Consider the following 25,020-nt stretch of genomic DNA (forward strand, 5'->3'; position numbering starts at 1 on the left):
CCATCATTGTTCTAATAGATAACACTGAAATCTAGAGTTCTAGAAATAGATCTATTTTCCCCCAGTAAGAATGACAACCTTAGTTGATTTTGCATGTGAATTTTGTGATGAGAAACATGGAAAGTTGATGCTCTGTTCTTTCCATGGCCCAAACTTCTGCTACACACATTTCCTCCTTTACCATTAATTATGAGGGTAATGTAAAGAAAACAGGACAACCAGGTGGAGGCTCTACTAGTTGTCAAGTGCTGAAGCCATGGCCCATGGTTCCCTCTCCTACTTCAGTTATCAGTACAGGTGTACTGGGTGTTTCTGCTAGTACCCTACTCCATTAGGGGCCGTTCTCTGTATGATCCACCTCTGGTCAGCCTACAGCTGCTGGTATGGAATTTATGAGGCTAAATCTGAAGTCTATGGCATGTTCTACTGAGAAGGCATAATATACTCAACAGTCTAGATGTCTGTCCAATTAAAAATACTATTCATGTCACTGGCAGAAACTTGAAAAATGGTGTGCTTCTCAGGTGAGTCCCATGTTCTTGACTTCTTGAGAGATGGCTTGTTACTCAGGCTAGCAATATCCACAGTTGGAATGTATTTCTGCTTTGATTACTAGATTTTCAAGGATTTATTTTTTGGAAAGGTCAATGATCATTTGTCTTGTGCTCTCCTGCGATTTGCCGTTGGTGCTTCAGGTTAAGTAGGCTACACTATCTGAGCCTTTATTGACAAAGAACCGTAAGTTTCTTTTTTATAAAGTTTTGTTCCTGGTTTAACCTTTCTCGCATTGTAAGATTGGTGAATTTAGGGCACATTTAATTTCAGAGCCATCTTAATGTTTTTCCAGACAAGGGTATTTTGCATTCTTGTCTTGATTTTGTTCTAAAGCAGTCTTTTCATGGGTCGAAGGATTGGGTACTACCTGTTTATTTGCCTACTCCTTCCTCTCCCAAGGAAGAAATTTTGCATACCTGTAACGTACGAAAAGATTTGGAGATGTACCTTTCCAGGACTGAGCCATTCAAAAAGGTTGACTTTTGGTTAATTACTTGGCTTCTGAGGTCTGAATCTATGACCTTCGTCAGCGACTTACAGTTGGTGACGGAAGCACGCCATCGTAACTGCTTAATCAAGAGACGTCCCTTTCAGCACAGTTTCAGGGAAGGTTGCCTCTTGGAGTTTCTGCATCTTGGACTTCGCTGAAAGAAGCTTTGATGGCTGACACCTGTAATGTTGCCACATGTCAACCCATCATATGTTTAATAAACACGGAGGGGTGTGGCTTGGCGCCGATGTGAGGGGAAGCGGACTCCAGAGCTCTGTCCGCGCCGCACCCCTGCCCGCAATCCTCCTGGTACTTTGAAGGGGCACATTATCGAAAACCTGGTGGCGGAAGCCATGCTGCCCATGCTGGGCGAAGGTGGGGGCTCAGCGCTGCCCCTGCAGTGACCAAAAGCACTGTAACTGAAACCGGACGGATCCGAGTGCCGCGCACCTAAGATGGTGGCCGGGAGCAGTGGCGGAAGAAATCGCCGAGCGCTCACACAGAGCTCTGGGGCTCCCTAAGAGGCTTCCTCGCTCCAGAGGCAGTGCGGAGTGGCGGCTGACGAAGCAGCTGGTGAGTGCGGGGCATCGGGGCTGCCGGGAACTGCGAGTGCTCTGCTCGACCGGGAGACTCGCCCCACACACAAAATGGTGGTGCCCATTGCTAAAGCTGAGACCTGATGCCAGCGGTGCGGTGGGACAATCAGCCGAGCAGCGGGGTGCGGAGCGTGGCAATGAGACCCCCTACTTCTGGATGCGGCGGACTTCTACTGCCCAGGGCCATGATGGGTTCTGCCATTATGCTGGGTTTGGGGTATTGGAAGCGCTGACCAGAAGACCTCCGCAACGAGGGAGTGGCTGCTGGCGAGGCAATGTGAGCCCACTGACTCTGAGGGGGATATTGACCACGGACCCCATACTGTGAACTCTGAGTCCCAGGGAGGCCGACCAGTGCCAGCAGAGCACATAGACTGACTGCGTCCATAGGGGGATGCTCACACAGCACTTAAGGGAGCCTTGACGTGCCCTCTCTGGCTGTGAGTGATCACGTGATGCGGACGAAGGGGGGACACTTCTGATCGCCACTGAGGGCTGGTTCGAAGGATACAGACGGCGGAAGCCAGTGAGGAGCGGGGGGCCCAGGACTACAACACCCCTCGCTGTGATAGTCGAGAGGAACGAGGCCAGTCGACCTCTACTCTGGAAAGCCAGAAGATCTCAGGAGGGAGCACTCTACAATCTGGGGGGGAGATGACCACCCGGTTCCCCTTCTGTGCTGGCGAACTTGAATAGTACTCTCTACTGTGTAGCACCAAGGAAGCGGCCTACTACGCCGTGGTGTACCTCCTGAACTTCTCTGTGCTCCTTCGCTGGAAGTTCTGCATGACCCATCGCAACCAGTCCGAAAGGGGTGAACATCTCGCCGGAAGGGCTTCACAGCCTTACATGTGGAAGCCATGGGGCAACAATCGGATGAAGAGGAGGACATGGCGAAACAGCGGAGAGACGACGCAGCAGAGGGCCCCACGCTGGTGGAAATAATTCAGGCCATCACCTCCTCGAGGGAAGCATTGGAGACCAAGATGGACGCCATAGGGGTGGATCTCAATCTCCTGAAGGATGACCACCGCAAGCTCAAGGAGCGGGTGAAAGCTACTGAGACGACTTTAGAGGAGGTTCCGGACGCAATCTCTACCCTGCAGCGCTCTCTGAAATTGTTGTTGAGGTAGGGCAGGAGAGAAGACCACTGAGGTTCAAGATATGGGTTCCACCGTAGGACTTAAATGTATGTCATGGAATTGCAGGGGCATGCACACTATGACACGCCGGCACAAGATTCATGCGTATTTGGTGAGGAGGGGAGTACAGATTGCTCTGCTGAAGGAAATGCATTTAACACAGACGGAGGGGGCGACACTACAGCGTAGATGGAGGGGGCAGTTGTTCTACACCTCATACTCGGCCTTTGCCAGGGGCAAATTGATCTGGATACGAGCGGGGGTTCCGTTTCAGAGCACTAGGCAGCTGATTGACCCAGATGGTAGATACGTGGTAGTAGTGGGATGACTGGACGGCAGAGATATAGTGTTAGGGAGCCACTACGCCCCCAACGTACATCAAGCTGATTTCTTTGCACACCTCTCCGGGAAGCTGGCTCCCCTGTTGACGGGTTCAGTGCTGCTGGGGGGGACTTTAATTGTGTTGCTGACGTGGACCTGGATCGCTCTCATCCACCTCTTCCAGATGCTCCCATGCACAGACTTGCAGCGACTAGGCGGGTGTGGCAGTGCCAGTGGGGACTGATAGATACTTGCAGGGCCCATCACCCAGGGGATAGGGACTACTCATACTTCTCTGGGTTGCACAAGTTGCATGTTCATCTGGACTCGTTCCTTTGCTCTCCAGATGTGCACGGAGGGATTACCCATAGTGAATATTTGACCAGAACGATTTCTGATCATAACCCGTTGCTACTATAGCTGGATTGGATACGGGCAAGGCCTGCAATTCATACTTGGCGATTGAGACCGGAGGCGCTCGAGGATCCGGTGTTTAAGACCACGATTGGATCTGTGATTGACGACTATTTCCTAGATAATGCTGGGTCTGCATCGAGCCTACTTATCGATTGGGACGCGTTCAAAACAGTAATCAGAGGGCGTTGCATTGGGGAGTTGGTGGAAGTTTGAAAGGTGCTGACACAGAATGTGCTGAGGGCAGAGAATAGGCTCCGAGACCTGGAAAAGGAGAGACCGAAACGACCTAATAGGCAGGAGGGCCTGCTTGCGGCACGTGAGGAGGTGGCGACGCAGGTGGAAAGGCTATGCTCCTTTGATTATAAGGCCGATACCACTCGGGCCCAAGAAGAACGGGACAAATCTGGAGCGCTGCTGGCATGGTTGGCAAACCCCGCGCGTAGAGGCACGCCGATCCTGGAGATTAGGGATCGGGGGGTGGCGTCTTACACTCAACAAGCCATCAACACACACTTTCTGGACTATTATACCACTCTTTATCAGAGTAGGCTTGATCCTGGAGCTGCCAATGGAATGGGGCTCTTAGAGGGGATAGAACTCCCCCAGATTGATATCAAGGCGACGGAGGAGCTTGGTAAAGATGTTGAGGTGGGGGAAGTGCGCAGCGCTGTCAAGCATATGGCTAGGAACAAGACGCCGGGGACGGACGGCCTTCCGGTGGAATTTTATTCTGAATTTGTAGATACCCTGGCCCCGAAGCTGGTCGTAGTATATAACAAAGCGCGGCAGGAGGGTTGTCTTCCTGCTTCCACAAGGGAGGCAATCATCGTGCCTCTCCTTAAACTGGGTAAGCTGGCCTGGGACCGGACTGCATACAGACCACTTGCCATGCTTAATCTGGACTATAAGATACTAAGTCGAATCCTGGCTAGTCGGCTAATGGCCCACATGTCAAAGTTAGTTCACGTGGACCAAGCGGGATTTATCCTGCGGGCGGACACCTATTGCAGGAAGGAGGCTTGTATTTTTGCGGTTGATATCGAGATAGCCTTCGATAGCCTAGAGTGGCCATATCTTTTCGCGGTCCTGAGGGCTTTTGGCCTGGGAGACTGCTTCGTGGAATGGACAGCGATCTTGTATAACAACTCCACTGCCAGGGTCTGAACGGGAGGGTTGATCTCTGCTGCTTGCAACGTGGGTAGGGGGACGAGGCAGGGTTGCCCACTGTCGACCCTGCTCTTTGCGCTGGCAAAGGAGTCAATGGCTGTTCAGGACAGATCGGGACGTTACTACCAGGGGTTATTAGTGGATGGACACTTACAACACATAGCGCTGTATGCCGACGATCTCCTTTTGTTTCTGGCTGACTTGGGGGAGGCCCTCCGGGGAGCTAAGGGGCTGCTGCATTCTCTGGGGGAGGCCGCGGGGCTTCTTGTGAACTGGTCCAAGTTCTGTCTTTTCCCGACACATCCAGGCAGGGATGGAACCCAGATATATCACAACCCTAATGACATACTGGAGGGCAACATAGGACGAGCTGTACATAAGGTCAAGACCTGTTTTGTTTTTATGGAAAAACTCCCGTTATCGGTAGCAGCCAGGGTTGCCTTGGTGAAAATGGTCACACTGCCCAGGCTTCTCTATTTTTTTGGGACGCTCCCGATCTGTATCCCAACTAAGGTGTTTGCGAAGCTCAACACATTGCTTACAGGATTCTTGTGGGGTGCGGGGTGATGCAGGGTGGCCCTGGTCACCATGCAGCGGCCCAGGGCGGAGGGAGGATTTGCCTTACCGGATCTAGAGGCCTATTACCATGCAGCGTAGTTACAATGGTTCACCAAATGGGTGGAAGTCCGGACTAGGCACCAGGAGGAGTCTGATGGGCCGGACCCTCCCTTGGCGATGCTATCCCGGGTGCTGCTGCGATTGCCCATTAGGAATAGGTTGCTCCCGACTGACTTACAGGTGGTGCGCCAGTGTTGGAACCGATTGGCAAGGCATGCGTGCATGCGCACGCACCCCCTAGGCTCCGGAGATCCCGCTGACAATATGTGAGGTCCTACCTCATGGAGGTGATTGGGGTAGACTACGGGACTGGGAGGAGGCAGGGATCACTAATATAGGGGATCTATTTGAAGATAGCAACCACCTACCTTTTAATGACCTGGTGGTGCACCATGACCTACCACGAGGGGACTTCCTGCTTCATGTCGCACTGACAGCAGCCATTAGGAAACACTGGCGGAAGGGGATGGTGGAACCTCAGACCTCGCTGGCCTGCCAATATGTAGAAATGGCGGTGGGAACGTTTAAGGCGGTCACGTGTCTCTACAGGAGGATTGCCCACAGCTTGCGAAAGCCCTTGTCGGCCCTGCGTCTCAAGTGGGAAGAGGATTTGGGTGAACCCATTGAGGAGAAGCCGTGGGGGGAATTGGTAGAACGGGCCTGGAAGTGTTCCAGGAATGCCTGCTTCCAGCTAATCCACTTCTACGTGTTGCATAGGGCGTACCTTACCCCGGGTAAGATGAATGAATACTTCGGGGTTTCGACAGCGTGTCCACGGTGTAACCTGGAAGGGGTGGGGTATCTCCACATGTTTTGGGACTGTCCACTTCTAGGAGAGTACTTGAGGGGGGTGACGTCTGAGCTGGCGGTGGCAACAGAAAGAGGGGTAGCACTGACACTGAGCTGTTGTTTGTTGCATTGATTTCCACATACTGCCAAGACCAAAGTCACTAGCAAGTTTATAGACCTGGGGCTGGTCTTGGCCGAGAGGGAGATCACCAGCCACTGGAAGGCAAAGACTGGCTCCAACTTAGCGCGATGGACTAGGGAGTTAGTGAAATGGGCAGAAGCGGAGGGGAACTGTAGATTGCGAATGGCCAGCCGCACTGGGAGCGACCAATCCCTGGGGATGGCGCGTGTGTGGGTCGCACTGGTGGAGCTGGTAAAACACCCACCTGGCGATATTGAGGGCACTCCTGATTGGGGGGATCCAGCAGCAGACAACTGAGGTTGGGAGGCACTGATCTACTAGAGGGCAGAGCGCAGATAAGGCGGGGCGACCCTGGGTGATCACTTGTCTCCGACACTGACACTTGCGGTTTGGAATGCATGGGCCACAGATGCATGGGCCACAGAACATCACTGTTCTGCCCCAAAATACCGACAGCGAACCTTTATTAACTCAGCGACATGCCTGGGGGGGGGGAGGGGAGGTAGGGGGGGATAGTTGAGATTGGGAGGGGAGGGGGGTTGTTAGAGTTACATGCTATGGATGATGGCCGGAGAGATACCAACTAATAGATCTCACTGACTATACTACAGGACAGAGGATGGGGTATGAGGGATTATCCCCAATTCAAATCACATTTCCCCATATCAGGAGGGGGTTCCTTTTCTCCTTTTGTTTACCGACGATTGCTGATGTAATGTGGAAAGGTGATATCCTACTAAGTACTCATTTTGATTTCAATTTGTCCATTTGAAGCCCTATTCGGGTACGTTATTGTGCCTATGTTTTTGATAACTCAATAAAATTTGTTTTAAAAAAAAATCATATGTTTAATAAACACTAGAGACTTCAATTTGGGGGGACATGTTTCATCTTCTTTAGGTTCTAGTGTTTTCGACTCCGTTTTAAAATAATGATGTGTTGCATATATCGAATTGGCTTGCAATTTATGTCATATTCTGAGCATTGATCAATTTAAGTAGAATAGTTTAGCTTGGCTGTCAGCTCTGATGACTGTGATGAGGAAGAAGGACAAGGAGGAAGTGGCCTGGTCACTTGCAAGTAATCGTATTTAGCCCGAATTCTGGTCTTCCTTGAGAAAGTACCGGTTTTCCATCCTTCTCATCACTTTGCAGGTAAGTTGATGTCTCTTCAAAGGTTTCTTGGGCGCTTGGAAACAACTTGAAGTGGTGATGTGTGACTTAATCTTATATTGAATCAAGGGAACTGTGGCAATTGAAAGGGAAGTCATATAGGATGGCTGGGAATTTTTTAAGTGTGACTTGGAACCAACTTCAGTGCACATGAGTGCATGATCATTAGGTGAGGTTGACCAAGAGTCTGACTAATTAAGATTACCGCTAAGTAACCGGGTCGTGAATACTAAAGCAGCAGGAATGCGCATGCAGATTTAGTTAGTATTCATTGCCTCCAGTGAGTAATGTTGGGTTAAGGACAGCTGTCTTTCCACTCATGAGTTCCCTCAGATGTCTCTATCCACGTGGGCTTGGCTGCATATTTCCCCAGACGGATTACAAAGAACGTGACCACTGAAATGTGGATGATTAAGTCATAACCTAACGGAGTATGAATGCAATTCCTTACACGCGCGCTCATCACTGCATGAGCATTAGTTAGTGTGTTTGCCTACCGAAAGTGATGCACAAATCTCTAACTCGTCTGCAGCTCTGTCAAATTTCCAAGGTCCGTGCAAGACTATCTGCTCCAGTCGAGGTTGTTGCTTTACATTCTAGGTCCTGTAGTCTCGTTCACCCAGTTATAAAAGCAAGACTACAAGTCAAGTGAAAGGATATTCCTGGGCTGGAGCAGCTTGTCACGCATGGATTGAGGAATCTTGACAGCTATGTGATTCCTCTGTGTTACAACTGGTTTGGTGTAGGTAAAATGAACCCGGGGAGAGATGATAGCCTCATGCATCATTTTGTATATGCCTTACTGTGCTATGGCCAAACACCCAGGTCCGCCTCTTTGTACAAATTCCACACCCATCATTGTGGCCACAAACCAATTTGGACAACTACATCACATCTACATTTTTTTGCACAGACACTTTAGCCTTTGCAGGCAGAGACCATGCTTTGCCATTTCATGTCCGATAGAGCCACTTAGTCTTGCCATACCTTGGAACTTATCACCCACATATTACAACCCATAAGATAAATTATTGCCTGTAGCCCTGCATTTGCTCAATCAACACTTATCTAACGAGATAATGTTGGCACATTTAAGTTCAACCCACTTTTCCAGCCAGTTCTAGGGCTGATGGTGCCCCTAAAAATACATGGCAAGGATGCAATTGGTGTTCAGGACTGCATAGCAAGTCAATTTTATGGTCAAAATAATTCACGGCTTCTCCTAATGGCAACAATGAACGCCACTGGAAATCCATACCACCATGAGAATTTGTAATTATCTGCGACAACCTCCTTCATGAAGCCCCAAAGAAAAAAAAACAGAGAACGCTTAAACAGGTGTCCTCGTCCCCACAATCCGAAAGAAACCATACTATGGAAAGTTCAAAAAAGCACTGAAATGCCTTCTGTTTGAATGTCATTTCTACCTTTACTTCCCAACTATGCAGTTCTTTTTATCTGCTGATATATAACATAACAAGCGACTGATCGGCCCTTAGGAGGTCTCTTTGTATTATTGGCAGATAATGGATGTTTACTGTTACCCTCCTCAATTACACTCATTTTATCATCATGGTGGGTTGAAAAGCTGAGTGGACCCATTAGGTTTCGAACCTGTGGCCATGTGGTCAAAAACAGATTCTAGAACTGGAAGCGTTACTCTACTGAGCCCACGGAAACAAATCTTTACATTTATATTTACTTGATTTTTATATGTTTTGAGCAATCTAATGCCCTAGACATTGTTGCTCTGTTAATGCGTTATATGCAGATTCCTGCACCTGATGTCACAGTCAACCTATACATTTGTGTAAAGTGTGTCCTACCCATCCCTGGTATCGTATGCGCTATACAAAACCAAAAAGAAATTACGAGACTTTCTCGTCCTGTACAACCTGTGTGAGGGAGTCTTAGTGCGACCATCTCATCTGTTCCACGTTTACATTGAAGACCAAAAGATCCCCTTACCTGAAGTTGAAGCCCCTGGACACCTGATTTTCTTGATGATCAAGTCGAGTGAACCTGTAGGTTGGTGTGCAATGTTTGGAGTGATAGTCCAGATCACACTGCCAATTAACAAATATGCCAACAGTCCCACCCTGATAAGAAACCATAGAAACAAACGTCAGAGATTGGTTAGATTTTTTGGTACTCACTTATCATAACAACTAATTACAAATGAAAAGAGACATGGTTTGCACTTTTGGTCTTTGCAAGGCACAAATGAATTTAAAAAAATCCCTAACGTGTAGTTTCATTGACCTTTGCTTCCAACCACTTACCATATCTTTTTTTGATAAGCAGATTTTTATTGATTTTAACAGGAAAATACCAGCCAATCTTCAAGGTTCCATGACAACAAATGGATGTGTACACTAGTCTGGACAATTCAAAGGTAAAGTACACGCAAATCAAATGGACAGCATCTGGAGAATCCCCTACGAAACTAAACCAAGCCCACCCAACCACTTCCCCCAAACCCTATGGTACTTCTTGGGGCAACCACGCGCTGCATACATAGTTTTCTCCTGGGCAGCGCACCAGTCTACCACTTACCATATCTTAGCAATGTAAACAAGAGGCGCTATTATTAGATACCTTAATTGTAGTAACTATACCAGCATCATATGAATGAAAGATTGAGTTAACCCACTGGGATTCTATATCATGTCCTTCAGGTTAGACCCAGATCTCGTTCTGTACTATAGTTGAGCCACACAATACCTATTATGGCAAATAAGGCAATACGAGTAGTACAGGTTTGGTGCTTTGAGATATAGAATCACCGTCTTAAAATCCCACACAGATCTCTGTAGTGGGTACACTAATCCACTGAACTCTTTTATCAACTCAAATGTTATTTAACATATTTACACCTCATTTCATCTACCTCTGCCTTTGACTAAACTGAAACTGATGACTTTGCGTTCACACAGATTTTGTAACTATTGCATGATTTTTAGCTGCCAAGGTTTCTGATTGCTTATGTGTGACATTTTCAGAATCTCAGTGTAAATAATGAGTGACATTCAATGGCTATGAGTGACACTTTCTTGCGAGCATAATAAAGCAATTAAGACGAGGGAAAGAAATATAAATATCAGAAATTACACACATTCGAGCAACGAGAAACTATGAGAAGATCTTAAAACTGCTGCAAAACTAACCTAGTGCCCTTATATAAGTGTGTTGCCTGGAAGCAGTGTGTCACTGCAGCCAGGCCCCAAGTTCAGGGTTCTTTAAATGGAAAGGGGAGGTATGAGGAGGCTACATACACGTGGATGCTACCTGGAGGCTGTGTGTCGCTGCAGTCAAGCCTTAGATTCAGGGGTTTTGAGGGAGTCAGAGGTGTGTGAGAAAGCTTCATACAACCAAAATAGTACTAAGCATGGTTGAGCAGCAGGCCATGTTACCTATGCTCTAATCTCATACTCTAAGAATTACAGACAAAACATTAGCATGTGATATCAGAAAGAGAAACCCATCTAGTGATCACATTGGGGCATATTAACAAGGGCCTTATCGCCGCTTTAGTGGCACTTTTTGCCACTGAAGCGGCGATATTTCTATCGCCCTATTAGCAAGCTGTCGCTAACAGCTGTTAGCGACAGCCTTATGGTGAAAGCGACCGTTTTGTTGCCGCTTTGCATGTCAGCGATATCTTTCACTAATGACATGCAAAGTAGGTGTTCCCAACTTAAAGCGACTGAAAACAGTCGCTAACACAGCTTCCCCCTATTAACAATGCCCGCGAAGCGATAAAAAAAATTGCGCTAACCGCGAATATCGCTGGAATCTAACACCTGCTAAAAACCTGACTTAACCATTCTAGTCATTGGGGGGTGGATTGTAAGGCTAAGTCCTCACCTGCCTATTAGCAAGGTTTCCATTAGCGTGTAAAATTTATCGCTGGTTTTATCGCGCCTTGGAGATAAGCGTTGATAATAACTCGTTATCTCCGTGATGAAATCCAGCGATAAAAAAAACAGCGCTACGCGCGCTTTGCAATAATTATCGCAATTTCTTGGTAATATCCCCCATTGTTCGGTGTGAAACTGGATAAGGTGGGACAAATCCCAGCTTCTCAGTCTCACCAAATTGTGTGATCCTAGACAAACTGTTTATTTCACAGAGCCTTCTTTATGTTCATTATCACATATGAGAATGTCTTCAAATATGTGTGTTATAAAAGACATGGTTGTATGAATTGTGATGGTTCCAACTAATTGTGCAATAACGTTCCTTCATATATTTGAGTTTAACTGTACTTTGCACATGTATAACATGTCACAGATATTGTACTAATTAATCAGAGGAAGGACAAGCATTCTGGGATTTTTTAATTTATTTATTTTATTTATTTGTGTTTTATAGAGCGCAAACTTGACCCGTTAGGGTATCAGAGCACTTTACAGGATTACATTTGTATAACAAGAACTTAGGAAGGGAGTGGAAACATTTGGCATAAAAACAAGTATATACATTTTACCAGAGCGAGAGGTCCAAGAGTCTAAGGTGGGATGACCGGAGGTGTCTGTTGGATAGCATCCGGTTGATCCAAGGTGTGGCTGTAATGGGGTGTAAAATACGTCGCTGAGGTGAATGCAGTGCAGGAATTAGGAGAGGAATTTTCCCATTAGGAAGGTTTTGGCCTCTCTTTTAAAGTGTGCCAGAGACGGAATTCCTCTGATGGTGGGCGGGAGTGAGTTCCATATTCTTGGTGCAGCCCCTGAGAAAGTCCGATTGTAAGTTTTTTTCTTTCGCAAGCTCGGAGGCTGGAGCAGGAGGTCTCTGGCGGACTGGGAGTTTCTGGCTCCTCTACATACCACGAGTTTCTGGGTGAGAAATGCAAGGGATTTAGTGTATAGAGCCTTGTGAGTGATACATGCCAGTTTAAGTTGGATCCTGGCCTCGAGAGGAAGCCAGTTCAGAGCTTTCAGGTCTTGTGAATGTGGTTGAATTTCTTTGAGCCTGTTAGGAGTCTGGCGGCAGCATTAAGGCAAGCTTTTAAGGGGGCCAGGGAGATCTTGGGGAGGCCCCAGAGAGTAGAGCATACATATTCGAGTCTGGAGTTGACTAGTGCCTGGACTGCATTTTGAGGTCGGGAGGGTTGAGGAAAGGTTTCAATTTTCTTAGATAGCTCAGGTGAAATCTGGTGGTTTTGGCCATTGAGTTGATGTGGCCACGCATATTCAAACTGCAGTCTAGAGTTATTCCAAGGGATTTGGCAGAGTCCATTATGGTTGGTGGGCAGTTTAAAGCTGTGATCGCTTCAGTCCATTCCTGAATGTCGGGGTTGTTTTTGGGTGGGATGATTAGAAGAAATTCTGTTTTTTGTGCTTTAAGTTTGAGCTGGTTAGAGGTGAGCCATTGGACAGACAACTTCAAGGCCTCATTCATGGAAAAGATCTCCTCAGGAGAAGAGATTTTGATGTAGATCTAGGTGTCGTCAGTATACATGTGGTAGTAGATATTCGCAGTGCGTAGTACTTCTGCTAGAGGTTCAAGGTAAAGATTAAAGAGGGTAGGGGACAGGGTTGATCCTTGGGGGACTCTGAACGTGATCGGAGAGGGAGCGGAGAAGTTGCTGTTGATTAGGAATCTTTGAGAGCGGTTCTGTAGGAAGGACCTAAACCATTCAAGAACGGGGCCATCGAGTCCCATCCTGAGTTTTAGGCGTTCAATGAGTTTTTCGTGGTTGACCGTATCGAAAGCCGAGGAAAGGTCTAAGAGGATTAGGAGACAGGTTTTGACTTGGTCAAGGGCTTGGAGGGCCTCATCCACGATGTGGAGAATGGTGGTTTCAGTGCTGTGCCCAGGCCTGAACCCAGATTGGAAGTCGTCTAGCAGGTGGAAGTTGGAGATGTGTTGGCTCAATTGCTGTTGCACACATTTGTCCAGACATTTGGCAAGGAGTGGGATATTGGATACAGGTCTAAAGTTGTCAGGGGAGGCAGGGTTCAGCGAAGGTTTTTTTAAGATGGGGATGGTTTGACCGGCTATTAGAGAGTCAGAGAGAGTCAAGTATCGACACCTGATTATTGCCGCCCAATTAGGAATGATAGAGGCGGCGGCTAAGCAGTTGGAGGGGAGTGGGGCATTAAAGAGGTTGTTTCGGTTTAAGGAGGCTAGAATTTTCAAGACAGAATGGTCGTCATAAAGTTTGAAGATGGACCAGTTCGCTTGGTTTTTGGATGTGTCTTGGGAGGCAGCGCGGAGAGATGAGGCAGTTCCAGGGTGTGGGGGGTTAGGAGTAAGTTGCAGATCTAAGTTTGTTATTTAGAGCAGTAATTTTATCAGAGAAGAAGGGGGAAAATTCCTCACATGTTATTAGAGATTTAGGGGTTTCTTTAGAGGTTTTGGCCAGTTTATTGGATTGGTGTGTGACCAATTTGAAGAGCTTGCGAGGTCTGTACTTGGCGATCCCCAGTTCTGATCTGAAGAATTCTTTTTTTGACTTGAGGATGTTCCTATTATAGACATTTCTGGCCTGGCGGAGAAGTTTTAAATGGGCGGCTGAAGGGTGCTGTGTCCAGATTTTCTGCCTGCCGGAGAGTTCTCCTTTTGTTGTTGAGGGATCCATTGAACCAGGGGTTTCTGTCTTTGATGTTTAGTTTTAGCGGGCAGTATCAGACCACAGGAGGTAGCCCATAAACCACAGTGAGACTGGGGCAGTACATGATATCAGACAACAATGTCTCAACGGGAATTCAATGGAAGGACAAGTTATTCAAAGGTGAGCTGTATTTTACAGTATCAGAGGAGTGAATCCATACAGAGAGGACAACAGGAGACCAAGTTTGTAGGAAAGAGTTGTATTTTCAACACATGATGAACATATTGCGTCGTATGTACATATCATATAGGTTAAAAAGCACTGCGTGACACTTAGTGAAAGTGTAACCGAAAGAATACTGTGCACAAGTGCTCGTGGAGTTTGTGACGGCGCAAGTGACACATAAAGTGGTATATACAGCGGTGAAACGGCGCAACAGGGAGAACAATGGTACTTTGAATATGCCAAAGTTAGGGCATTTACACAATAAATGTATGAGATTTCAAAGGACAGTAGAGCAAATGCCCATGTTTGTAAATGCGCCAACAGTAACGCTGTTGAAGTCGACGGCGTTTCGGCCCGTAACACTCAAGGCCATCATCAGGACTGGTTACACATATTTTGAACAGTGTCGCACGGAAAGGGCGAGCCGAGTGAATCGGCAAAGCTGGACCCCGTGTGGAGTCAGACGGGTCCGGGGAAGTCCAAATCGTTCGGAAAGGGCGAGCCGAACAAAACGGCAACGCTGGACCACGTGAGGTTAGAAGGGTCCGGGGTAGTTCACGTTCGGGAGGGAGGCGGAGAGCAGGCAGATTCACACCGGCACGCCCCTCTTCACGGACCCCCTCTCGGTGATTTACTCGCCTCGCCTAAATGTGACTTCTTCATTGATTGCTCTCCGCCTCCCTCCCGAACGTGAACTACCCCGGACCCTTCTAACCTCACGTGGTCCAGCGTTGCCGTTTTGTTCGGCTCGCCCTTTCCGAACGATTTGGACTTCCCCGGACCCGTCTGACTCCACACGGGGTCCAGCTTTGCCGATTCACTCGGCTCGCCCTTTCCGTGCGACACTGTTCAAAATATGTGTAACCAGTTCTGATGATGGCCTTGAGTGTTACGGGCCGAAACGCCGTCGACTTCAACAGCGTTACTGTTGGCGCATTTACAAACATGGGCATTTGCTCTACTGTCCTTTGAAATCTCATACATTTATTGTGTAAATGCCCTAACTTTGGCATATTCAAAGTACCATTGTTCTCCCTGTTGCGCCGTTTCACCGCTGTATATACCACTTTATGTGTCACTTGCGCCGTCACAAACTCCACGAGCACTTGTGCACAGTATTCTTTCGGTTACACTTTCACTAAGTGTCACGCAGTGCTTTTTAACCTATATGATATGTACATATGACGCAATATGTTCATCATGTGTTGAAAATACAACTCTTTCCTACAAACTTAGTCTCCTGTCGTCCTCTCTGTATGGATTCACTCCTCTGATACTGTAAAATACAGCTCACCTTTGAATAACTTGTCCTTCCATTGAATTCCACGTTGAGACATTGTTGTCTAGTTTTAGCGGAGCAAGATCATCCAGAATGTTACATATAGTCGTGGTATAGTGTTCTGTGAGGTTGTTGACCGTTGTATTATGGGGGGGGGAGGTCAGCCTCGCAGCGTGCACCCAGTTTACCGAGCTCAAGGTTGTTAGTATCTCTGATCTAATGTTTAGGAATCACAGGTCACGGTGTCCATGTCTTGTGGGTGCCAGGTAAAAATGAAGTAATAGCGTGGTGGTCAGAGCAGTCGCATGGGTCATAGAGATGAGCTCGACTGCTAATTCCTTAGCAATGATCCAGTCTAGAGTGGTGCCTTTCGAGTGTGTTGGGAGTATGCAGGCTTGGGTAAGGGCTAGGTCGGCCAAGAAGTCTTTGATGACGTTGACCTGAGGGTCCTTGAGGTCGTTCTAGTGCAGAATGAAGTCACCAAGGAAAATGTCTTAAGAATTGGAGGAGACCTTGGCTGTGATGATTTCCATCAGGTGGTCAGTGAAGGTGTCATTCATTCCTGGGGGGTGGCAAAAGATGTACAGTCTGCACAGTTGGGTGGCGTTGCTGCATATGGAGAGTACAAGGTATTTGCAGGAGTCTGTGGGATCTGCTAGAAGTTCAGTTAAGAGGAGGTCAGAGCTGTAGATGCAGGCAAGGCCTCCCCCTTTTTTATTTGATTGCCTGTCCAGCCTTGCGGTATTATAGTTAGGAGGGACTAAGATGTCTAGGCAGGTGGATGGGGATTCATTGAGCCAGGATTCTGTCAGGATTGCTAAATCAGATTTTTGGCTCAGGATGAGATCAGCGACATCAGCGGCATATGTACACAAATATGAGAGGCAACACAAAATTAAATACACTGTATTGATACAGTTTGAAAACTGAGTGCTGAGTCCACACAAAGATTGAAAGATTCAAATGTTCTTTATTCCAAGATGTGGTACAACCATATTCGCAGCCAACGCGTTTTGCCCAAACATGGGCTTCTTCAAGGCTGTTAGAAATCATACAAAGATATTGGTTGTATCATTAATATGTACATAAAAAACTTCACAAACAAGAATGGTGTAAAGAAAGAAAGAAAGAAAAAAAGTAAAAAAGTAAAGGAAAAGTAAAGAGAGAAAAGGGAAGAGCAAGATACGGCAAAAGACAGAGAAATCAGCAAAATGTTAACGAGAGCAGTGAAGAGGAGACCAAGAAGAAAATGAACATAGTGCAATATGAGCAAAAATCTAAAGTAACCAAATAACCTGATAATAGGTGAAGAGAGAGAGAAAATGAGGGGAAAAAGAAGTAACCCCTAAGGAAACCCCAAGTGAGTGTCCAAACGCGGACGCAAAGCTATATAAAGATAACTAAGTGTGTTTACGAAAAAAAAATGGAAATAACCAAATAGCACCATGTCCACAGAGTTCGAACTAGTCTGAAAAAGTGAGAGAATTAAGGGATTTAAGGTAGAAGATTTAAGCTAAAAACAGTCGCTTACCAAGGTTTATAGAACGTAGGTGCACAGCAATATTTTCACAAATAAAACGAAGGTAACTTAACCCAATATTGAATCTGTAATCAATAAAGACACGAGTAAGTGTTATTCCAAGGTGAAGAAACACCGACCAGAATTCGTCATGGCGTGAAAACACAGTAATACCGACTCACCTTGCTAAATAAGTAGCATGTGAGCAATAGATTTACGTCTGGCGTGGTGCGTCAAAATTAATTCCAAAGAAGCTCTGGCTACTCAAGTCTGTTAGGAGAATAGAATCACAGTACGATGTGAACACATAATATTTGAGAAAAAAACACACACAAGTGCCCTGCCCGTAAACCCGCCAACCAAGTAGACCGCGTCCACGTATTCTAAAATCGCACAACCAAACTGTAGTGCTATGTAAACTGTAGTGAAAAAAGACAGTATTAACGTTCATGGAATCCTGCAAATTGACGAGTGTACCAGCTTCAATAGTTGGATACATCCATGAAAGGTGCTGGCCCGTACATTTCTGATGCTTCTAATGTTGCCGGTTAAAACGCTTTACGCTAATCACGGCAAGAAGGAATATGACCCCTTATATCGCTAATTCCCATGTATTCTGGCGTATGGCATGAATGCCACAAAGTGTCACAAAACTAGAACCGTAATGAAGATCTACAAAGAATGCGTAACCACAATAATGTGAAGGTACTTCTCACTATACAGGATCCCATAGCCCGACAAAATCGTGTCCCCCACCATGCACTTACTTCGAGTATCCCATATCATAGAGTCCAATGGAGGTCCGTAGCGCCGTGATTCCCGTCGTGTTGGAACGGTTACCTAAATGATAGCAACGCCTGTGAAGATATACTTTGGCGCCAAGCAAGGTATATCCGGTAAACAAAGGGACGAAAGCGAGTACGCTAGAGCGTGTCAGTAGCTGGAATCCTCCATCTTGGAGTAGTTCCGGTGTGCGGGCAATGTAATGCAAGTTACGTGTCCCATATGAAAAGACTCGAAAAAAAGGAAGGTAGCAAGTAACAGAGTAACAATTAAAGTTAATAATCTCAGATAAAAGTAAGCGATCAACAAATTGATGCTACCGTATCAACTCGCAATCGAGAATGCATCAAACTCATGTTCGAAGTGTCAGTAGCCGGAATATTCCATTTTGGAGTAATTCCGGTATGCGGGCAATTTGATGCAGATTCCGAGTCTCATGAGCAAAGACTCTAAAAATGCAAAAGTAGCAAGTAATAAAGTAACAAATAACGTGATTAATGTCACATAAGAGTATACGATCAACAAATTAATGCTATAGTATCAACCCGCAATCAAGAATACACCAGAGTTATGTTCCCGGTATACGGCATCTGAGTGGGTGAAGGATAAAAAAATGGTCGGGAAAGCGAATGCTGTTTTGCGTGGGGCGGTCAGTGCATTTAGAAAAGAAAACACAGGGTAAGCGACTAGAAGTCAGGGTTAAAAAAGGCCATATTGCGACCCATAACTATACAAAACAAATTTAATCTAAAGCATTTGTAGAAAATCACAACGATAATGATCGTCTGCTGTAAGACTCGGACTATATCCAAAAAAGGAGAATAAGGACAAAAGTTATCTGAAAGTGGGGGGAAAGTGTGTCTAAAGTGAAACTATTTCCGTATTCAATGAGATCTTAAGTGAAAAAATAAGCTGTAATTTAGTAACAGTTTAAGGTCGAAAAGATCTTAAATACCAATAACAACAAGTGCAAGAAAGCGAAGGCTTACTTGCGTGCATATTAATATAACATTGGAGTAATAGATAACCAATAGTACAGATAGGGCTAATGATCATGCAGATATAATGACTAAGGTGCACTACACCAATCAAATTAATAAATCCAATTTGGACAATATGGGCCAGTATTGACAGACAGGGTGTGAGCATAGTTTTAAGCTATGTTTCGTACATGAACAACACACCCAAATGTGCTCCATTGTCATTATTGTGCACAGAAAGCAAAGAAGGTGGGACAGAAATACAGCGAAGATGTCCATACGTTTTAGATGCAAAGAGTACAGATAATTTTGCGTAACATAATTAAAAACACAAAAATTACAATGATCTAACAAGAGTTCTTTTCTCAATAGTGTCACACTCCTTGCAAAAGCTGTACAGGATTATAAGAAATAATGCATTTCATTATCGCTGTTAAAGCCCAGTGCAACTGCCTGCAGAGTACAGATCCATCTCGCCTCCAGTTGCCTAAGTCTGAGTTCTCTATCCCCACCCCTATTTGCTGGTAGGGCTACATCAATACCATGGAACCGAAACCTAGACCTATCCACACCCTCAGAGCAGGAATGTGTCACTAGAGCATACGTAGTGTCTCCATGTAGTGCAGCTCTACGATGTTCCTGTATGCGGGTTTTGAGTGGTCTCACAGTACTACCCACATAAATTTTGTTACATCCACATATCAGGACATAAACCACAAAGCTGGTAAGACAGTTAATGAAGTGGTGAATTGTATGTTGTCTGTCTGAATTGTACTTAAACGTAAGAGTTTTGTTACATCCTAGGTTACAAATGTTACAGGAACTACAAGTATAGAACCCAGAAGGTTTTTTTAGCCAACCTGGCTTGGGAGGCTGTGGCAACGTGTAACTGGGGCATAAACTGTCCCTGATAGTTCTGCTTTTTCTGAAGGTCATAGAAGGTCTAGATGTAATAATGCTATTGACACCTGGCGCTCCCTTGAGGATGGGCCAATGTCTGTTAAGTACCTTAAATACCTCATGGTTAAGAGAAGAAAATGTCGTAATGAATGCAAGTCTTTCTTTGTGTCTAGGGGTATCTTTGTTGTTTTTGGTAAGTAGATCCCTTCTATTCAGTTTTGTCGCCCTGTTTCTTGCCAGCTGTAAGATGTCATGTTTGTACCCTCTCTTGTTTAGCCTGTTCATAGCTAGTGTACTTTGGTACTCGAAGTTGCCATCCTCACTGCAGTTTCTTCGAATACGTACCATTTCCCCAAAGGGGATGGCCTTTTTAGTAGAGGCTGGATGAGCACTGGTGTAGTGTAAAATACTGTTGACTGCAGTATCCTTCCTATGAAGTGTACTATGTATTTTCTTGTTATGTACATAGAGTTCAAGGTCCAAGAAATATATAGATGTTTGAGACAACTCCATGGTGAATGCAACATTGAAGGTGTTATGGTTCAAGAAGGTAAAGTACTCAGTAAACTCTAGTTCTGTGCCTGTCCATTTGATGATAATATCATCGATATAACGACCCCAGAACTGAATGTGTCCAATCCATTTGGATGCCATGAGTGACCAGGCGTGTACATGTTCTATCCACCCCATGAACAGGTTCGCATATGACGGTGCAAATTTGGAACCCATTGCAGTGCCTTGCTCCTATTTATACCAAGTGTTGTTAAAAAGGAAAAAGTTATTGTCAAAGATGAGGTCAATCATGGACCGGAGCATGATATTATGTTCCAACAGAGTTGCCAATCTTTTCCCAAGAAAAAAGTCAATAGACATAATGCCCAAATCTTTTTTGATGCATGTATACAGTGATGTAACATCTAGCGTGGCAAACCACATGCCATCCTCCCATTCCAGATCTTCCAATTTGTTAAGAATGTCCATACTGTCCCTAACATATGAGGTTAGGTTGGTGACTAGGGGCTGCAGGAAAGTGTCAACAAATTTAGCCAAGGCTTCAGTCATAGAGCCAATGCCCGAGATAATGGGGCGACCAGGAGGAAAGGGTTGTTTTTTGTGTACCTTAGGTAGTAGGTATATGCAAGGAAATCTAGGATTCTGAACAGTAAGAAATTTATGTTCAGTCTCAGATAGGAGGCCAATCTCTTTCCAGTGTGATAGATGGTCATTGATTCGTGTTGAAGCTAGGGGACATGGATTATATGAAAGCCTGGTGTAGTTAGTAGTGTCATTAAGTTGTCTGATTACTTCACCCTCATAATCGTCTCTATTCATGATCACTACATTGCCCCCTTTATCCGACTCCTTGGTGATAATTGAGTCGTTTTCGCTAAGATGTTGTAAAGCTATTCTTTCGACCTTAGTAAGATTGTCCTCTGAAAGTCTCTTAGGACGTGTATGTAACCTATCTTCCAAACAGTAAAGATCTCGAGAGACCATTTCATGAAATGCACCAATGCTAGAGAGATGCGTGCCCTGTGGGGTAAATTTGCTACGAGTATGTAAGCCACTATCGCAAGAATAATCCTGTCTGATGTTAAGATCTGTTAATATATTTTCAATTGTAGAATCGTTATCTTTATCAATTGAAAGTAAGGTGGCAACATTTTGAACATGAGAAACCGTGACATGCGTATGTGTTGTAGGCAAATTGGTTGCTTGTTGTTGATAGTTATTAAGTGAATAATGGCATTTCAATTTGGCATGACGGCCAAATTTAAACAAATCAACATGTAAGTCTGAGAAAACACCCTGGGAAACAGGGCAATATCCAAGTCCTTTATTGAGCACATTCATTTCATTTATTGACAATTGATAGTCAGATAGGTTAATTACCAAGTTCTCTGAGACCCTTATAGCATTTCTGTCAGAAACAGTTACAATAGTATCACACATTACCGTTTGTCTATTTGACTCTTCTGATAGCGTGTCAAGACCCTGTCCTTTTCTTGCATTTTTCCTCCTCCCCCCTCTCCTGGTTTTTCTTTTGTCTTTTTGTTCCCAATTCTGAAGCAGACCTCGTCTAAAAAAGTCGATGAACTAGGTCCCTGTGCTCCCACCTCTGTTGGTCCTTCTCTGTTGTTCTCATCAATAGAAGATGCGTCTGAACTCACACTAGAAATGCTCCCTATGCTATGTATAGCAGAGGCATTTGTCTGAGGAATTTGTATGTTGTCAAATTTAGCTGCAAAAGTAAAGACACGACCATTGTCATAGTCCCGATCATCACGTATAATTTTATGTAATTTCCTATTTTTGACTGCATTCTGATGTAATTTGATTTGTTCTTTTAGAATTACATAATTCATAACAGTAGCCTCAGCTAAGTTTAGTTGTTTAATATCCTCCTCAAGGATCTTGATTTCAGCCTGTAACTTGGTGCATTTTCTCTCTGCATGGGTTATCAGTATTCTCATCATATTAAATGATGAGTTGTGTAAATTATCCTCCCAATCTGAGAGTAGGTCTGGGTCAAGGTCATCAAAACTAGGAAACGTCAATATTCTTAGGCCTCTTGGCACCTTTTTGTTCTCCAGATATCTTTTCAGAGTGACTCCGTCCCACCATTTGGACAGTTCACTTTTTTTAAGTCTTTCTAGTCTCTGAAATTTGGACTTCAGGCCCTCTTTAGGGTTGCCGCCATCAGAAACTGCTTGTACAATCTCTTTGTTCTGGTTAAACAGATCCTTAGCTAACTCTTCCCTGTTATCATCAAAGCTCATAGTTAATCAGTAATAGTACGTCCGGCGTGCAATCAACCCAACAAAATTTTACACTTATAGGAGAAAGCAGCAAGGTTTTACATGAGTGCACAGCCTGGACCTGTCACTTAGCAGTAGTGAGAGTATTGCCCACCTCAAATGGCCAGCTGCTTAAACGACCATAAATAAAGCATATGTACACAAATATGAGAGGCAACACAAAACTAAATACACTGTATTGATACAGTTTGAAAACTGAGTGCTGAGTCCACACAAAGATTGAAAGATTCAAATGTTCTTTATTCCAAGATGTGGTACAACCATATTCGCAGCCAACGCGTTTCGCCCAAACATGGGCTTCTTCAAGGCAAGGTTTATAGAACGTAGATGCACAGCAATATTTTCACAAATAAAACGAAGGTAACTTAACCCAATATTGAATCTTGCTAAATAAATAGCATGTGAGCAATAGATTTACGTCTGGCGTGGTGCGTCAAAATTAATTCCCAAGAAGCTCTGGCTACTCAAGTTTCGAGTATCCCATATCATAGAGTCCAATGGAGGTCCATAGCGCCGTGATTCCTGTCGTGTTGGAACAGTTACCTTCGTTTTATTTGTGAAAATATTGCTGTGCACCTACGTTCTATAAACCTTGGTAAGCGACTGTTTTTAGCTTAAATCTTCTACCTTAAATCCCTTAATTCTCTCACTTTTTCAGACTAGTTCGAACTCTGTGGACATGGTGCTATTTGGTTATTTCCATTTTTTTTTCGTAAACACACTAAGTTATCTTTATATAGCTTTGCGTCCGCGTTTGGACACTCACTTGGGGTTTCCTTAGGGGTTACTTCTTTTTCCCCTCATTTTCTCTCTCTCTTCACCTATTATCAGGTTATTTGGTTACTTTAGATTTTTGCTCATATTGCACTATGTTCATTTTCTTCTTGGTCTCCTCTTCACTGGTCGCGTTAACATTTTGCTGATTTCTCTGTCTTTTGCAGTATCTTGCTCTTCCCTTTTCTCTCTTTACTTTTCCTTTACTTTTTTACTTTTTTTCTTTCTTTCTTTCTTTACACCATTCTTGTTTGTGAAGTTTTTTATGTACATATTAATGATACAACCAATATCTTTGTATGATTTCTAACAGCCTTGAAGAAGCCCATGTTTGGGTGAAACGCGTTGGCTGCAAATATGGTTGTACCACATCTTGGAATAAAGAACATTTGAATCTTTCAATGTTTGTGTGGACTCAGCACTCAGTTTTAAAACTGTATCAATACAGTGTATTTAGTTTTGTGTCGCCTCTCATATTTGTGTACATATGCTTTATTTATGGTTGTTTAAGCAGCTGGCCATTTGAGGTGGGCAATACTCTCACTACTGCTAAGTGACAGGTCCAGGCTGTGCACTCATGTATAACCTTGCTGCTTTCTCCTATAAGTGTGACATCAGCGGCATGTTTTACTGCTGAGCAACAGTTAATTAGGAGGCCGGTCAGAGGAGAGTCGGGTGTGTGTCATAAGTTGGGGCGGAAATGGGTAAGAGCGCTAGGTTGTTATTAATAACTGTTCTGTTGCAGAGAGTAGCTGATCTGTTAGGGTTGATTGCAACCGTATGAATAGCGTGTTCGTCATTCGAGTCCAGTGGACTTGGGGTTTCAGGGGCAGAATCGTATGTAAGGAGGAGGGCTAGAATTCCCTCCTCCAAGAGGTCTAGTGGACTTGGGGTTACAGGGGCAGATTTGTAGGTGAGGAGGAGGGCTAGAGTTCCTCCTCCGAGAGGTGGCAGGGCTGTTTGCGAGGGCAAAGGTGTCTCAGGGATAGTGGTAACGGGTAATGGGAGGGCTCGGTGAGATGGGGGGAGTAGAGTTCTGCGGGAGCTTGAAGTTCGAGAAGGAGAGTTCAGTGAGGAGAAGGATGTTCCTAAGTTCCAGAATGGATTTATGGATGCTCTGAGTTAGTTTGGCTGCTCTCTGGTGCAGAGTTTCAACTTCAATAAATGAGAGCTTGTGGGTAGGAGGTCAAGGGATTGGGAACGGTTCTGTTGGCAAGCCCTGGTAACCCTGTACTGGGGCTGGGTCGATCTGTGTCGTGAACCTTTAGAGGAGTGTTATGTGAGTGGCTAGGCGCGCTTGGCGGATTGGTTGAGGGATCGTTGGGATGGGTGTTTGCTACCCTGCAGGTGTCTGGCATATGAGTCACTGTGTAGGTGGGGGTGGGCACTGGTTGGAGGGGGGGCAGCGGAAAGATCTCCTTGATGGATGGCGGAGAATCAATAAATATTTTCTAAATGATAGCATGGCTAAAATGTTGCAAGTTAATTACTTCAGCACAAAATAAATTACATAAATTGTTTTTTGAGGTGCAAATTGGATTCCTGTTCATTGCTTTTTGTTGCAGTTTTAGATAGCGTGGATAGGAGCACTTTACATGAGCCCCAATTTTTAATTTTTGTTGTTTAAATATTTTTATTGAGTCCGAGACAAAGAAAACCCTCCCTCTCCCACATTTAACCCCAAACTCTATACCCACCCCCTCCCCAACTCACAAATACATCACAATAAAAATGTTTCCCCTGAGGCCGTGTTGGTATAAATGAACAGTAAAAAGA

At 45.0% G+C, this 25,020-nt stretch overlaps 1 protein-coding gene across 4 annotated transcripts in view; it reads right to left on the reverse strand.

The window, feature by feature from the left end:
- The window catches only part of P2RX1 (purinergic receptor P2X 1), a 997,156-nt gene that overhangs the window by 213,411 nt on the left and 758,725 nt on the right, over nucleotides 1–25,020 (reverse strand). For all 4 annotated transcript variants that reach the window (XM_085646926.1, XM_085646924.1, XM_085646927.1 and 1 more), the window contains one exon: nucleotides 9,378–9,508. In XM_085646926.1, the coding sequence (XP_085503052.1) occupies nucleotides 9,378–9,508 (131 nt within the window). The remainder of the gene's footprint in view (nucleotides 1–9,377; nucleotides 9,509–25,020) is intronic.

Source organism: Triturus cristatus, chromosome 3_2 (assembly GCF_964204655.1).
Source record: "Triturus cristatus chromosome 3_2, aTriCri1.1, whole genome shotgun sequence".
NCBI lineage: Eukaryota > Metazoa > Chordata > Amphibia > Caudata > Salamandridae > Triturus > Triturus cristatus.